General features: G+C 35.6%; 1 protein-coding gene across 10 annotated transcripts in view; it reads right to left on the minus strand.

The window, feature by feature from the left end:
• tns1b (tensin 1b) overlaps positions 1-17,856 on the minus strand; it is a 262,650-nt gene that overhangs the window by 56,127 nt on the left and 188,667 nt on the right. For all 10 annotated transcript variants that reach the window (XM_088931354.1, XM_088931353.1, XM_088931352.1 and 7 more), the window contains 4 exons: positions 16,564-16,639; positions 10,522-10,651; positions 9,998-10,063; positions 9,228-9,344 (listed from right to left, as the gene is read on the minus strand). In XM_088931354.1, coding sequence (XP_088787480.1) covers positions 9,228-9,344; positions 9,998-10,063; positions 10,522-10,651; positions 16,564-16,639 — 389 coding nt within the window. The remainder of the gene's footprint in view (positions 1-9,227; positions 9,345-9,997; positions 10,064-10,521; positions 10,652-16,563; positions 16,640-17,856) is intronic.

Below are 17,856 nucleotides of genomic sequence, written 5' to 3' on the forward strand. Positions count from 1 at the left end.
TAGGCTGCAAAGGAACAGGTGAAGGTTTATTCCATGCTGAAAAGAAAAGAGACACTACATTTCAGCTGTGGTCAAACACACCTGAAGAAGGCTCCACAACTGAAACTTTGTGTCTCTTCTCTTTTCAGAAAGGAATAGACCTTTACCTGTTCCTTAGAATATATTTGTTTTTAATATCAGCAAATTAAGAAATATGTATATAAAATCTCAATGAAATATACTGTACATAAGAAATGCTTCTTCTATAATCATAATAAGCTTCACGTAACTCTACAGTTATAATACCAGAAGATCCCACTAAAACAGCTACTCTTTCTGCTCTGTTAAAAAAATGAATACAACCTCTCTTTTTGAATTAAGGGAAATACTGTAACTGCAATGATCTGATTTCATGGTGGCCACAGTGGTCAGCATTGCAGCCTTGCTGTGGTGGGGGTATGATTTACTCCACCAGTCCAAAGACATACCGATTGGTTAATTGTCCCTGGTGTATGTGTGTGTCTGTGTCTTTCTGTGCCCTGCGATAGACTAGTGTCCCGTCCAGAGTGTATCCTACCTTGCACTAGCATTGCTAGCTCTCCTGCAAACTTTAATTGTGTGAAGTGGTTAGAAAATCTATGGATGGAACCACAGTGGTTCCAAACATAATTGATATGAGTTGAAGGAATATGAAAATTTGCTTTGACAGTAGCAGTCCCAGGGTAGGAAAAGAGGGTGGAAAATGGAGTAACCCAAATATGACACAAGAATATATAACCACTTTGTCAGAACTGCAAACATACGATACTTATTAATGCTGAACCACACATTTCACCAAAGTATCACTAGATTCTTTGCTTTAGTGCTGACAGAGCCAGTAGTTTTTGTCAGAAATACTGTTATTTACTGTATATAATTAAAATAAATAATTGGTTTATTTTTGTAGGAATATGAAAGGATTCACAAAGGTCTTATTTCACCGTAGTATTACATTTGTGATGATTAATCCAATATAGCAAGTTTGTTGAATTTAGAAAAGAAAAAAATATATAAGATTGTAGTTTTATGTTTTACTTTTCAATACTTTTTTGTGTATACCTAATATTGCTCAGTTGCTGTTAGTAACTTAGTCAAAACAGTTGTAATATTGTCATGTCATTATGTTTAACCACATCAGCCAATAAAATAGTCCTTCATAAAACAAGGAACGCTACACAGGAACCAAATTGCTTTGCAAAAATACCGACCAGCCAAGTTTATAGTTACAGGACACCAGCTGGCATATAAATAGATAATAACCATGCCTAAAATTTTCCACATAGACTTAATACATTGGAACTAAACATATGTTGAACATATCAGTGCATATTGTAAACAAAAATCAATGTTGACATGGAAACACAGAAAATTAGCCTCAGCTAAAGACTCAGAAGAAAGCACAATTTCTAAATATTCTAGAGCCCCTGATTTTAAAGAAATGCAAATATAAAAAAACACAGTAATTAAACAAAACAGGACCTCTTCTGCTTAACAGAACAAAGCACCAAAACATACCCCCAGAACAACAGTAACCGAAGCCAGATCCTTAGAAAAAATAAGTCAGCAGATACATAGATATTAGAAAGTGCTAAAGAAATTCTTTGGAAAGACAAAGACAAATAGAGGGAAGAGTCTGATCTGATTTACTGTCCCCCAAAGTTTGCGTTCTGTTTTTACAGGCAGTTATCAGAAAGAAGGAAACTTAAGAAAACAACGACGGTCAAAACAAGTTCCCAACACAAAGAACGTTACACATCTAAAGAACTGTCAACCTTTCACACTCATGCACAAAATTTCCCAAACTTCACACCTATTGCTCCTGAAGCAAATTAGATGAAAGGCAGATTACCAGCAGATACACATCAGCCTCTCCCCAGCTTTCCCAGGTTGTGCATCATAACATATGCCTGCTGCTCCACACAAGTGAGTAAAAAAGAATTAAAAGTCCTCAGTGACTGGAAGGGTATGACACAGTGTTTCCTCCTCACTCAGTGTTGCTCTCACTCATTTCTAATCATGTCTCACAACTGAAACAGTTTTCATTCTAACTATTCCAAAAATGCCATAAGCCGTGCTGTGGCCAAATATGGAAAGAGCAACAGTAAACAAGGCACGCTGCCTCTGCCTCACACTGCTTCTCCGGTTTGTTATGATACTCTGTTTCTTTTAATGTTAACCAATTTGATTTTGAATTTTTATGTCTATATAATTCTCACTTTTCTAGAATCTATAGTGAAAGAAGACTATAATATTAACACATTTCTTTTCCTCTGTAGCCACATATAACTGTCACTCGTTCTTTCTCTTTTTATAATGACTCATGTTTTGTTTCTTTTTTCCTGATTTTTGTTATAGGAAAGAAAAATATATCTTTGAAGGACATGTTCCCTTTCTATTTAGTGAAGGAACTGCAGAAAAGCAAGACTTTACTTGTTTTTGCAGTTTAAAAATAGTTTATTATGCTTTGGAAAGCCATTGCCCATGCTGTTCTGAGTTAATATTACTTTTGTTTTCATTTTTTTAACTTGCATGCATAGTATATAATGCTCTTAATGTAAATAACTTGGTTTGGGGCCCAAGATAAGTGAGCACATTCCATACATGTGTTATTTTAATGGTAAATGAAATATAAATTAATAAATAATAAAATTAAAATATTTTGCCAATATTATTCCATAACTGTCAGAAGGTTTTTGTTTGACTATAATATTATAATTAGGATCTCTTCAGGACAATGAAACAACACGCATCATAGAAAAACTAACATACAGTATTTATTAGTATATTACATTTTGTCACATATTCTATATTCACACAGAATTATATGGCAAAAAATACTGATAAGCAAATTTTGGTGATGTAGAGCTTTAATACCTTTGTGTTAAACAAAAAATGAATCAAGTTTAAAAAAAGTGATCCAAGAAAAGGTGATGCTATTTCCTGGTCATGTAAGCCATAAAGGAACAATAGACCTTCTGGTGATTTAACCTTGAGTGCAGCAGCTGTTGTGCCACAAATCTATAACTGGAGTTAATGGAAAAAAAGAACTAATAGGAACTAATACATGCTGAGCAATGCACACCTGTGACTGTGAAGCTGAAACACAACACAAACAGCCACTCCAATGTCAGTAAATGTAATCATTAGTTTCAGATCAGGTGGCTATGCATGCTTTGTCTGAGCATACTGCATTAAACATTAAACATTTACTAAATTATAGATTAAAATCTGTTTTTGTTACTCCAGTTCAGAAGAAAATGAAATTAAGTGAAGATTTCAACATTAAATTAAAATTGACTATCTTACAAACAACCAGGTACATACAGTATTTAAAAATGACATAAATTTGTAATTCAGTTAAACTCAGTTTTTGATTTTATTATTCACTCCTTTACTGTGATACACATAATTTATTTTTGCATCTTTATTGTATTAAATGAAATAGATAATAATGATAACAACAACAAAAAATATTCTATTTCACTAGACCTGACTGGTTAGCATGTACAGTATACTACACACAGTATGTAGAGAACATACAACACACCTATTGGAGCAAATCAAGTAAATTATAACTGAGCTAAAAATAATTAAAAATGTTTACGAAAAGACACAGTTTCAGCATTTTATTTGAGGTTTCAGTCCCAGTACTGATCACAACGAGCCCTGTTTAGCTTCATCAATGAACATTAAGTAGTATTCAAGCTCCGAAAAAGCATCCTGTGCTGAGGTGTAATGTAATCTGTGCAAGTGGAAGATTTGGTTACCCTGGAAATGAATGAATCCATTAGTCTACTGGGGGAAAATGAATGGATGTGCAAATGTTTCTTTACTGCACACTAGTGTTTTGTTTAAGACAATTATGTGCTCTTGTAGCACCTGACTGCCTCCGAAAAGAGTAAGTCAGATGACGGGGCTTTCACTCTTGGTGGAAGGGGAGAGAGTGGGGTCCCCAGGATCCCTGACCCCAGATCCAGGCTATGAACATTGGAGATGGGGGATTGGTTTACAGCTGTAGGCTTCCAGGAGGAAGACTGACGCCCACCTATTTCTGAAACAGCTATTTAAAACTTGACTGGCATGGAGAGGACACTTTAGTTTAACACAGCAGGACTTTTTGAACAGCTGGGGGAGGAGACACTGGGGACGGAGCTGTACTGTGTCTTCAAGCATACCATGAGAAATGTCCAAGGTGTGGAATGAGCTCCAGAGTGCCATAGTCTTTGAAGCTTAGGAAAACATGGCAAAATACCTTAAAATGTAAAAATATGGCAGATTTCTTTATGGATTCTTTTCAAGTGGATTCTTGGATTCTTTAAGATGGATTCTCCTTTTTCACATTCATTCATGAAAACAGTTAATAGTTATTTTTAATTTTTTAATTAATTTAGACCTGCATTAATTTTCTGAACAGAACAGCAAAGCATAATTCATTTTCTGTATGGAAGGTTTTGCTGGACACAGCTCTGTTCAGTCTTTATACTGTATTTAAAGAATGGAGCTATTGCTCATGAAACCCGTTTTACCTGGAAAGCTGATCAAATTAAGCAACCAAGGGCTATAAATTTCTCATCATAATCTTCATGTTATAAGGACTGAAAAATATCATGAGATGAGATAAGAATATCAAAGACTAAGCAAAGAAATAGGAGGTATTGTGGTTAAAGGGATAAAGGCAACCAATATCAACATCCAAAAAAAACGTGAGCACTTTTTTCTGACTCCAAGTAGGCACCCAAAGAAACACAACAATAAAGCTCACATAGTACTGAAAAATACTGAAAGAGAGTGCTGCCTTCATGGAAAACTTTATTGCTGGGGCTGCAGCAGTAAATGATTATAGGTATTCTAGGAGCTGGGAGTAAAGATAGACATTTATAGTTGGGGAGCTACTTGGAATACAGACTGCAGCAACTGACAATGAATGGATCTATTACCTCATTATTATTTTCTATATATGTGATAAGCAAATATTTAAAAGCTTTATTCGTTTATAAAGAATTATAAATATAATAAGTATATAGTATAAAGAAAAATAGGTATATATATATAAGTATATAAAAAATAAATATATAAAGAAATGTTCAATGATGTTCAATGATCTAGCCAGTCATTACTGGCTACTTGGAGATCCACAGGCAGCTGGCAAATTCATTAGGCAATGAGGCTGGTGACTGATGGGCAGGGAACCCAAGCAGGCCAGCAGGTGGACTACACACCAGGTTGTGCCCAGCTGTTTGGAGCTTTACTGTCCAGTGTTGAGGGGCAGGCATGATCAGGAGATATGAGTAGGAAATGGGGTCCAACTACAAGTAAAACCAAGGGCAGATGCAGTCGGGCCACAGGTGAGAAACTGTGCTGCTGCCAAAAGGGCTAGACACCAGACAGAAACTTTGCAGATTGAATGGCTTGGGTGTCAGGCAATCTCTGGATTGAGTGCCAAAGCAGGCTGCCTTAAGGAAGGGTGTAAAAGCAGGAAGAAGAAGAGAGAGAAATTACACATGGAGGGGAAGTAAGGAAAGTGAAGACAATGATAAAGGTGACAAAATAGCAGATGAACTGTTACTCATTCTGGTTGGAACTGGAGTTCTGCAGGGAGCTAACATCTGATAAGTGTGTGCCTGTTCTTTCACAAAATAGGGCTTGCTGTCCTATTTTCAGCACACAATGAAATTATGTACAGTCTGCAGCAACCGTGAACATCTGTTTGAACACTACTGCCATTCGCTCAGGTTGAGGAGCTGGAATGAGATCATCATAGTAGCTGCCTTGTGCAGATTCACCTTAACAAAGGCAAAGAAACTGTGCAAGAAAAACTATTTTAAATGAGTCTAACCTTATGGTAAAAGCATAATTAGACATGGAGGAGATTATCTGGGTGAGGTAATGATCTTGAGAACAAGGAGAATAGCTGAGGTGGGAAGCTGGTTAGAGACACAGCAGGAAACAGACACATCAGGTTGCAGGATGGGCCACTGACAAGCTGTTCTGTTTCAAGGTGAGAAACGATAAAAGAACAACTTCTTGCAAGTTAAAAAAAACTACAATCCTTTGCTAAACCAGATAGTTGGTTGGAAGTGAAGTGGGGAATGTGTGGCAATGGTGGGTTAAGCTGCAGTAAAATCAAAGAGAGGTGAGTTCCTGAACCTGGTCTTAACTGCATGTGTAAGAGATCTGATTGCACTGTAGTCTATATTGTAGTTAAATGGGAAAACAAACCTAAAATGTTAGGTACATGGAAAATATAGATGTGAGAAGGGAACAGGAGGCTGAAAGGAAGCAAATCAAAAACAAAGGTAGTACTGGGGAGCATTGGCACAGCAAAATAGTATAGACAGCAATTAACACACAAGAGTTGGATGGTTAATTGTTAGATATCTAATACTTATATTTAAACGACCAGAAATGAGGTTGTCCCTCTACTGAACCACTATTAAAACCCCTTTAAAACCATAATTTATAAAAAAAATGTACTTAATAACCCAGACCAGCCTTCTAGCACTTGAATTGCACTGTGATCCCCAAAGAACTGGCAAAAATCTGTCTTTGCTTTTACAGAACCCAAAGTGGTGCTTGACCCCCTTATTATCTCTAATTTAGTGTTGGAAAGCATTCTAAACATGGTAACACAAATGCACTTAAAGGATTTTGCATTCCCATTGAAGAAGAACCCATGATTTGATTTTCTCAATATGGTAAAGGCATATCGCTTTCACAAATAATATGGATTTTGATTTGATTTATGTGAAATGGAAACCTAAATTCTTATTGAAAAAAGCAGATAATAGGATGATGATATATAAAAATACCTCAAATTTTCACTTACTATGTAAACATTGTCAATGGTGGTAAACACTATGATGTTTAACCCATATACATACAGTATAACTGATGTTGCTTCTGTAAGCTGCTTCACCACTTACTGGTGCAAACCACAAAATCTCCTATTACTATTGCTATTACCACCACAATGAAGCTGGTAGAAGAAGGAAGAGGATGAAGAAGAGGAGAAAATTTGGATAAAAATAAGAATATAGCCTCTGTTAGGTGAGATCACCTAAGCAGTGGCTTGTAAGCCCTTGAAGGCTCTAGTAGCATTCCTGCTTTCTGACAACCGGGTGTCAGCAGTGTGTGGAAAAAAATAAATATTTATCAGCTCATTTCTGACAAGCACTTGTTCTACTCTTCAAATGTTAACACTCTTCCCAGCACCTTCACTTACGGCTTAAACACAAAACCCTTCTGAATAATATAAAACACGGTGACCCTTAGAATACTGAGATTTAAAATATAAGCTTTAGATATGCAAATTAAATTCATTTTTTTTTCTGAAAGATTATCTCTGTCAGACTTTATCCTTTGTGTATTTAAAAGTGTAATTGTAAGTATAAGATAAAAACATTTAGTGTATTAAAACAAAACTGTAAACAACTTAAAATTACATAGTGTACCTTATCTTACAGTCAGAATATGGTATATAAAATTTCAGTTTTAAAAACCAAAGAAACATATTTTAGGTTTTAAAAGCATAATAAGCTTTAAATATCTTAGACTGAAAAAGTAAAATACACAATAATGGATTATTAATCTATATATTTAATGTTAATTAGTGCAAATCACTCTGAACATTTCTGACAATGAATGTCACAGAAACACACATGTAAAACTGACACTTTAGATTGAGATTGAGATTAAGATAGATTGCGATTATGGGATAGAAATAAATCAGGCAAGTAGTTATCATCAGAGGCAACCAATGTGTATTTCAATATCTTTCCTATCACTTGTCTGACAAACAGGTTGGCACAGGTTTTAATGGAAGCATTGCTGCATAGAAAGCAATGTCAAGACCTATATTTTACCAATGTTAAGAAGTTAAAAAATAAAGACATTTGAAAGAAATCACATACTCAGAGGAGTGCTGGGAATTGTAAAATGCAAACTTTCAGCAGCCAGCTGTGAAACATGGAGATACATTTGAAACTGTTTAGAGAGATTGGGTAAGGTATTGATAAAAGACTTGCTAACCAAATAGAAGTGGCAAGCATCTATTGTAACAGTGCTACATTCATCAGAAAATCATCTAATTGCACAAATAACATTGATTCCAAAATCCCAAACACCAAATATACTCTGTAACCAAAAAAACAAACAAATAAAACATTCTATCATTAAATCACCCATTTTTCCACACAATGCACTATGTACAGTATTTTGTGTATTACTGTATAAATATACTGTAACTACACAGATTTCTATGTAGTCTGTGTTGTTTGTTAAGGATACATTATAAATAAGATATTCAATAAATAAGAATAATTTTCTTTCAAAGAGATATTTAAATCATCTTTCACTTTACAATACAATATACAGTATTGAAAGGCATGTTGCCAGAAATGGTAAATTTAGTTGTTTCAAAGAATAGTATTCGCTGTGCTGCAATATTTATTCCAAAAAGGTTTATTATGAAACAAGGTACAGTTCAATGTTAATTAAAACATTATGAGTAGCTCAAAGACCTTGTAACCAGGGGTGGTCCTTGTGAGTCAGAAAGGATGTAAAGTATGTCTCTATAACTCACTTACACATAATCACAAAGCCTGGACATTGAAACTCTGCCTTGCTCTCCTAGGAGTCTTAGTTAAATCAGAGGCAATGACAAGTACTGACATCCACCTGTCTCAAGCCTTTCTGCAATGTGTGTAGGTCAAGGGGTGGTAATGGGGGAGGGAGGGCATTACTCCACTCTGCTCTCTTTTGCAGTTAAGAAATGATGAAGCTCTCAATTAACATACAGAATTCACACAGGTTTAAAGTACTCTGGATTTTCTACAAAGATAAAAGGCAAACACTATGGCAATAATGACTGTGGAATTCTTCATGTATACTGTTACAGAGAAAAGTAAACCCAGGGAAAGGTTTTCCAGACACCATCACTGTCTGCCGGACATAACTTCGATTAGATACGGTATTCTACCAATACTACAGGTTCTTCATTAAAGTATTCTATTCTATGTTCTCTCTGTTTTTCTCTGTAATTGTGATTTAGTTCTGACATTTTCATTAAGCATTTCATTAAATGCTTTATTTTTGTGGCAAACCTATATTTATGCTCCATGTCAAAAAGCTGAAGTGAGCAATTATCTGTATACTCTGTATCTCCTGAATGTTATCCACAATAACAGTTTATTTTTAAGAAGAACACTCACCCTCCATGGTGTCCTCACATCTCTGGTTAAAGTTCTCATAGGAATCCCAACGGATGAGAGGATCCTGTGTGTTATAATCCACAGAGACACTTGGGCCATTCTCCAGGTGATCCATTCCTTGGAAAAACAAGAAATTGGTTAGGCAAGGGTAGAAATGTAAAGGTTTTTAACTCAAATGTTGAGTACTTTTCTGACTGCTTTATCCTATACAGTGTCACGGGGGAGTCATTGCCAGTTCATGACAGGGCACACACAGACACAAATATGGACACCATCACAGTAGGGCCAATTTTCAGAGGCCCGGCAGTATGTCTTTGGACTGTGAGAGGAAACCGGAGCACCTGGAGGAAACCCACACAAACATGAGGAGAACAGACAAACTCAGATAGTACCCCTGGTCTGGATTTAATAATTAATAATAGTAATTCCTTATGCTTATATCGCGCATTTCTGGGCACTCCACTCAAAGCACGTTAGAGGTTACACAGTTAGTGATTTGATTCCATAATTATACAAGTAATGGAAGACTAATTGGTCTATAGTTTTCCAGTTCACTTTTGTTTTTTTATGCAATTGTTTAGAAATTCTCCATTCTGTGAGTACAGCTCCCATCCTTCATACCAATTGATATATTGTGATCAAAGTTGTATGAACAGCATCTCTCAACATGCGGTACTTTTTCTAGCAATGTAAGTCACCATCGGTAAGGGTTTCTTCTAAGATATGAGCTATTAATACCACACTTCTAAAAGTGACAAGAAATTAATTACCTTGAATTTTCTCTGGCACGAATGAGAAGACAAACTCCACTTTACCGTACTCTGGGAATCTGTCATCTGTAAGAAGAGAAATAGGAAAAAAAATCTAAAATGGCATTACTGATAAAAATGTAGGTGAAATATATGTATTATGCATATTATTTCATTTAAAGTAATATACTAATTCAAAATATGATAATTCAGAAATAATTCAGAAGTACAATAGGAAAATATACAATGTTTTGTATATAAACTCTATAAATGTACAAATATATACAGTGGCTATTAAAAGTATTTTCACATTTTATTACAATATGGAGTCATAATTTATCTAATTTGAATTGTTGTCATTGATCGACACAAAATGCTCTTAATGTCAAGGTGATTACAAGGTGATTAATATTACAGATCTTCCTAAATTAATTATAAATATAAAACGTAGCATATATAGATTTGAAAATAACTTTAAAAAAATAAGCATGGGTGGTTATCTATTAGAATATATGTGTAGATAAATTACTTATTTGTATATTTACCTTTAAAGGTTTCATCCAGCTCATCCTTGCCAAAGACAATCCCTATGTCATGGACTGCACAGGTGTGGAACTGCACTCGAAATATGACATCTCTGGTGGGGCTTCGGAACCTCTTGTGGTAACACTTTAGCTGCAGGGAGAGGAGAGATTCCAATAAGCTTTTGTCATGGTAAAGACCATGTTCAAACATCCATGGACTTTAAAAATAGTTGTAGAGCTGCCACTTTGGATCAACATGCTATAAGTTCTTCTTCTGGGTCTAAGAGAGTATTAAATGTTGTCTTAAATGTACTGTTAAAATAAAGTAGTTATGACTGCAGTATAATCTACCTTATGCTGGCATCATACTACACGACTTTTCCTAGGATTTTCAGTCACAGCCTTCATTTACATAATCGTAAGAAAATCAAATCGAATTGCAGAGAGTCACAGCACGCGCCCGTTATCATCAGTTGTGTAGTGTGACACCCCCAGAGACTCAGTCATAGCACTCTTAATTGCCCCTGTGACTCTCTGCGACTCGCTACGATAAAATCAATATGGTTTGATTTTATCGTAGTGAGTCGCAAGTCGTAGGGGAAGGCAGTGAGCCAGAAGTGTACTTGCAAGATAATGTGCCCATTATCTTACACGTTATAGTGCCATACTAATTTGTTTACAATATTTGTTTTAAAGGTGTTTTATATTTTCAAGTGTTTTTTATTTTTGTAATTGTGTTCTATATTTATAAAAATAATTATATTTCTGAAGATGTTTATTTGTGGAAAACAATGCCTGCGTTACGTTTTTCAAGATGTTTACGTGCTTGTTCTGATGAGGACAAATGAGGTGACCTCACGGTACTTTCGTGGCACAATTTGAGATTTGGAAACCTGACGAAAAGTCATAAGGGGAATCATGTAATTAGTCACACCCTGCGATTCCTAGTCATATAATTTGACATGCTCTAGGACAGAAAAGGCAGCGAGATTCTGCAACTGCAGTTGTTAAATTTGACATGCTTTCAAAGTATAAGTCATGTAGAGTCATGTAGTGTGACACTGGCTTTAGTAAGACATATTCTCTAATACAGTGTGACCGAAATGGCTTTTCATTAAGTTACGCATAAAGTAGTGCAACATTCTTTGGCATATCAGTGTGACACTAAGACTTAAAAAAAGACACTGACAAGACTTAAAAAACATTATTTTAAATGTGCAATTTTGCTCTTCTGCATAAGCACTATCAACTTAAAGTATGAAAAAAAACTGTTACATGTACTACTCTGCATGTTGTTTTATAGTTTCACAGAACAAAAAATAATGCAAGTAGCATACATGTCTTTATTTGAAAGAAAACAAACCTGCCAAACTGGTTGTATGGTAGATTACTGTTCTGCATCTCAATTCTATGCAGACCTTCTCATTTAAGAGAAAGAAAAGCTAAATGTAGACTAGTAAATGTTCAGCATGAGTCCTTCACAAAAGGATCATTATTCAGCCTGGATTCTACTGATGCAAGATCCTGTTAGGAAACACTTAAAGGGCAAAGGCTTTTTAAAGAAAACAGCCAACCTGTTTCATTCCAGCAAAGGCTTCTATTCTAGTCCAGGTTTTAAATCTTAGTTTTTTTTTTTCAATTAAGCCTTCACGCTTGCTGTGGCAAGAAAAATGTCGTTATATACTGTAGGTTACTATTCAAATATCTATAAAAGTGCTTTTAACCAAAAACGTCAGAAAAATACAGTACATTGTATTTAATTGGCAACAGCGAAGACCAGCCTAGAGCAGCAAATGTCAACTATCCATTCACAAAAGATTAGTTATAATATTGAAGTGCTGTATACAAATGATAGTATTACAAAATGATGTTTCTATCCTTGGAACTACAGCTTTCACTCTTCTAACTCATCCCTTTTTCTACTTTTGCTTGTTGTATTTTTTGCAGTACAGAATATCCATGAACCATCTTTCCTGCACCTTTGCAGTACAATATTAAACACCAAAAGAGAAAGAGGAAATATCCCTGGGTCCCATGCCAATGATGGTAATCCAAGCCTCCACATGCTGGACAGCAAAACTATAATTATGAGATTAGAATGAGGGCATAAGGATTCAAAGAATGCACAGGTTTTCTATTACTAAAGATTGCAACAAAATAAACAAAATTAATTCAGTTTTTAAGGGTTTTTTGATACTGTTTTTATGAAAATTCCACTTAATAATTCCTTTGAGGAGTGACGGAAAACTAGCAATAATAATAAAATATTCTTCTACATAAAAAAATAACTTTTTTCTTTTTAACTGACAAACTACCTTAAAACACATACAAAGCTGGGGATTATCTGAAAGTGGCCTAAGAATGCATAGCATCAGCTGTTTTAATAGTAATGACCATTTCTATGAAAATATTCAGAAACTGGGGACAGCTGTGTTGACTGACTGCCTAATGCTTGATCTTAACATTTGTTTCAGGGATTTTCTTACCATAAAGGATTTAATAAATGGTACTTCCTGGTGTAAAAGAGTATTACTTTCTATTTAACTGACAAAGAGGAAATCATTACTTCATTCCTTTTAATTAATGCTCCAATTTAAGATGACATTTTGTTTTACTCTCTCTCTTATCCAGCTTCTACATAATGTATGGTCATTACTGTGTGCTGTTATTCATAGGTTACCAGTAGGGGATTGCTTCCTGACAACTAGTTGGTAACTAGTTGGTAATATACCTTTGTCAAAGATGTACAGTATTTAACTAATATAAATTAAAAATAATTTAAATACCTTTGTTATGTGAAAAAGGTCTGGTGGACTTAGCCCTGGATTTTTTTTTTCAGTACAGTATGTGCAAATATCCTGCATGGTGATCATCTAGATCAGTTGTTCTCAAGTGTGGTCTGTGGATCAGAGTGTGCACCAGGTGGTCCATGGGCTGACCTGATCATCTTTCTTAAAGCAAGTCTACACTGTTCGCTACGAAGGGGCTCCCCCTAGGAGCACTGTTAAGAACTGCAAGCTGTAAATAGAGGGAGGAGGGAGTTGTGTGTTGGTTCTAGGTATCGGGTTTCACCAGCAGTTAAGGGGACTATATGAGTCAGTAATGGGGCGAGCACTAGCCTAGTCGTAGGCTTGGCTGGCTTGAGGGTTTGCCGAAAGGGCAATGTTTCCATTCATTCTCCTGGGCTGTACCCTTCTGTTGACTTTGTGTTTTAAGTAAGCTTGAGTTATGGCGGACCACCTCGCCTCTTTTTTTTTCCCCATCAGTGCCTATCGCTACAGTGTTTTAGTTTTATGCAGCACGGATAAAATGATGTCACACATTGAAAACGAGACAGTCAGTTTGGCAGCGACGTCCTTGCCGCTGTGCAGCAGTCTGTTGTCGTTAGTGATGCACGGGTCAGCTTTTTATTTTAAAAACCCCACCCCACCCGATTTAAAATGAAAACATCAGTTTTAAACCTTAAAATCACTTTAATTTAAGTTTAAGATTTTCTACTCCATGTACAATCCGAGTATGCTGGACTTAGTGACATAGCTCTGAAGCATTCCCAACCGTTCCCAACAACCTAAGCTTGTGAGCTTGGATTTTCGACACTTGTTGGACTGAAACCAAAGAAGATAAATCAGCTGAACGTGGAGCCAGACATGAGACTAAAGTTGTCCAGCTTGGATCCAGATATCTCTTCTCTGACTGCTCAACAAAAGCAGCTCCATTCTTAACATTACCTTTTTAAATAATAAAAACATTTGCAGAATATGCAGCTTTGTTTGTAAAAATATTAGTACTTTCCATAAACTTTAATTCAATATTAGTTATTTTTAGTACATTAATGGGTGATACTTTTTACAGGGTAAGTGGACGTAGGCATAGGTGGTCCACCGCATCTGTGACTTAGTGTAAGTGGTCCACGGACCACAAAACTTTGAGAACCACTGATCTAGATAATTACGGGATGATTTGTTTGTCAAGTACTATAAATATTAATGTTAAAATGAAATGCGCTTTTTTATTATAGTAAAGTATCAGTCGTGAAAAAATGCACAAATTACAAGTGCAAATTCAACTTGATTATCTGGGAATGTAAACATGCAAGAATTTATAATCTTTCTGGCAGTAGCAGTGTTAGTAGCAAGGAACCAAAATGGATATAATGTACAGTATAGTTTTTTCACAAGTTGGTCATTGTCAGGATTGAACCACCAATAAAGTTCAGCTCTTCTCAGTCTGTTTGTCTCCCATTATAAACACCTTGGGATTCATGGCTATAATCTATTCTATTGCTTGTTTCTATTATGTCATCAAAAATCCATTGCTGATTAAACTGAATGAGTGTGATTTAAAGATAAACTTTAGTTGCACCATATTTTATAATGTCAGTACTAATTGTCACTTTCTTGTCCAATTCTGAACATTATTACTTATTAATTCTGTATATCCTGAATATGTACAGTATATATACTGTATACGAATGGGACACAATGTCAAATGTTAGACATTAGTGAGCTTTACACTATATCGCATCAAGATTATTGAGAGTAGTGCAAGGTGGAAAGCATGCACATCTAAAAGGTTATACAGTGGTACATTACAAAATATACATAAGGAAAGCCCCTCACAGTTATTTAAATGTTACAAAATGTTTATTCCAACATCACACATAATCATAACATTAATGTTTCAACCAGAGTTTAAAACATATTATTTAAATAAATGTTAATTTTCCATTCACAAAGTAAACCATATTAACAAAACAAATAGGATCCGTCAAGTCTCTTCATTTATCTTTTACTAAAGGACCTTTAAATGAGTATCCCCCCATAAAAAAACACGTGTATGGGTAAACAAGACCACTGCTAGTAATCAAAATTATTACTCATTTTTTAATAAACACTAATACTATAATGTTTTATTTCTTTAGACCTATTTAATTCAACATAACAATACCAACAGTATCAGCAATACCAACACATGCAACAGGATTTGAAGTTGGTCACTTGTTCCATTACTTCAGTTCTGAAATGAAGAGTTTTATGGTCTAACTTTAGGATGACTACAAACTTTTTTCCACTTTATTTCATGAAGTTAATGGAAAACACATTCTCATTTTCACACAATAGTGATCTGGAGGCCCATTTATACAGCAGGGTATAGACAGGAGATGCAGTGGTTAGCACTGCTGCCCTGCAGCACTGAGACCCTGGGTTCAACTCCAGACCTGGGATCCTTTCTGCGTGGAGTTTATATGTTCACCTTGTATTTGCATGATTTTCTTCTAGGTGCTTCTCTTTCCTTTCACAGTCTAAAGACATACTGGTAGGCCAGTTGGCTTCTTTGAAAATGTGACCCTACTGTGATTGTGGACATATTTGTGTATGGAACAAGTAATAGGTTTATTCCATGCTGAAAAGAGAAGAAAGAAAACACAACCTTCTGAAGAAGGCTCCACGGCCAAAATGTTGTGTTTTCTTTCTTCTCTTTTCAGCATAGAATAAACCTATTACTTGTTCCTTTGCATGCTGACGCAGCTACCCACCTGAACTTTATTTGTCTAAGTACAATTTGCCCTGGTGTGAATGTCTGTGTGTACTGTATGTGTCTGCATGGCACAAACGGACACACACGCGCAGACAATCCAGGGTGTACCCCATCCTGCGCCTGTTACTTGTTGAGATAGGCTCCGGCTCCCCCGCAACCCTGAATTAAATGAAGAAAGTGAATGGTTGTGTGCTATTGACAGGAGCAATGTGAATTAATTGTCTGGCTCAAGCAGTGTCCCATGTTTAGCTCTGGTCTAGAGTCCAGAATCCTAACCACCCTTCCTTGATACTGCTACTTCATAAAAAATACTGAATCCTGTTGGGATTCCCTGACAAACAATCCAAAGGTTCCAGTCAATTGTCTTCTCTCAGCTGTTCTCCAAATTTGGTGTTATGGCCAAAAGTACATGAGAAACCTGCCATATAAAAAATTTGTAAAACTCAATTTGCATATTTGCAAAAGATTTTAATGTAACATCCCAGTCCACAAATATTGTTTGCAAGTATTGTATTATTATCTTACCAGAATGTCCCCTTTCAGAAGTAACCCAGGCTCAATTGTGATGCAGATGCTGGTTTGACTATCTCCCTGGACATTGCTAGAATTGGAGTTGAGAAAGGAATCAAGGTTATTTTTGATGGTTCATCAAATCAGATCAATTCATTGCTTGTACATATTTTGCTGTTTCATTGAGAATGTTGAATAATAGCTATTTTAAATAGATTGACAACAAGTTTTGAATATAATATTTTTTCTAGTTTTAACATTTGAAGTTCAGATCGTTTAAATGGAGTAGTAATTGTGACATTAAAATAACAAGCAGATCTATAAGAGTTGGCAGAAAAAAGAAGTGCAGTGAAACTGAATCTTTGACTTCCATCAAGATTTATTTTAGTTACAGTCCTCTAGAGTTGTGGTGCAGATAGAGTATCAGGAGCCTCATAAAAACAGGGTGGTGGCCATTACACCAGAGCTGTTAGCATTCCCTGCAGGTCGGGATAATCTGGGGCTAAGCTCTTAATGAGAGAATTAAACAGAACACTTTCCCTTCAAAATAAGAATTTCAGATAGTTTGTCTACTCTCAAATCCCTAGCTCATCATCTAAGACCTGACATATGTCTGCTAGAAGGCTAGCAAATACAAAAGCTCTGGTCTTTTTTCTAACTTAAGTTAAAAAGTTCAGACTTTTTAAAACAAATAAACGACACAAATATTTTTCACTTAGTGGAGTGGCTGTGCTCTTGTGGCTTTTCTGCTCGAAACTAACCCTGACATTCCTTTTCAACAAAAGAGTAACAAGTAAAGTTTAATGTCATGTTGAAAAGTAGAAAGAAGAAACAAAATGTTTCACACATCTGAAGAAGGCTCAATAGACAAAATTCTATGTTTCATCTGTCAACTTTTCAGGGTGGAAATAACTCTACTAACCACAGGAATATAAAATATTAGGATGCTTGCTTTTATTTCCTTTCTAAAACATACATAAATTGTACAAATTTTAGTAATAATCATATTGCAATTATAATGCCTTACATTTATACTTACTGAGTACTTTTCTAGCTAAAGAATTCCAAATCACTTTTCATGCAGTAGAGGATCTAGTTTATCCAGCACTGAAGTGCAGTAGCCACTGGGTGATGCACAGCGCAGCACAGCCAACAGTCTCAATACACATCAGATCATGTGGATAAGTGAGAAATTGCTTCACCAATTGAATTTAGGAAGAACTTTAAAGAACTTTAGAAATTCTTTATAACTTAGGCCGGATTGTGCCAACCCAATACAGAATTCAGCTAGGATATTTGAATCAACAG

The sequence above is a fragment of the Atractosteus spatula genome, chromosome 13 (assembly GCF_055471065.1).
Source record: "Atractosteus spatula isolate fAtrSpa1 chromosome 13, fAtrSpa1.hap1, whole genome shotgun sequence".
Classification (NCBI taxonomy): domain Eukaryota; kingdom Metazoa; phylum Chordata; class Actinopteri; order Semionotiformes; family Lepisosteidae; genus Atractosteus; species Atractosteus spatula.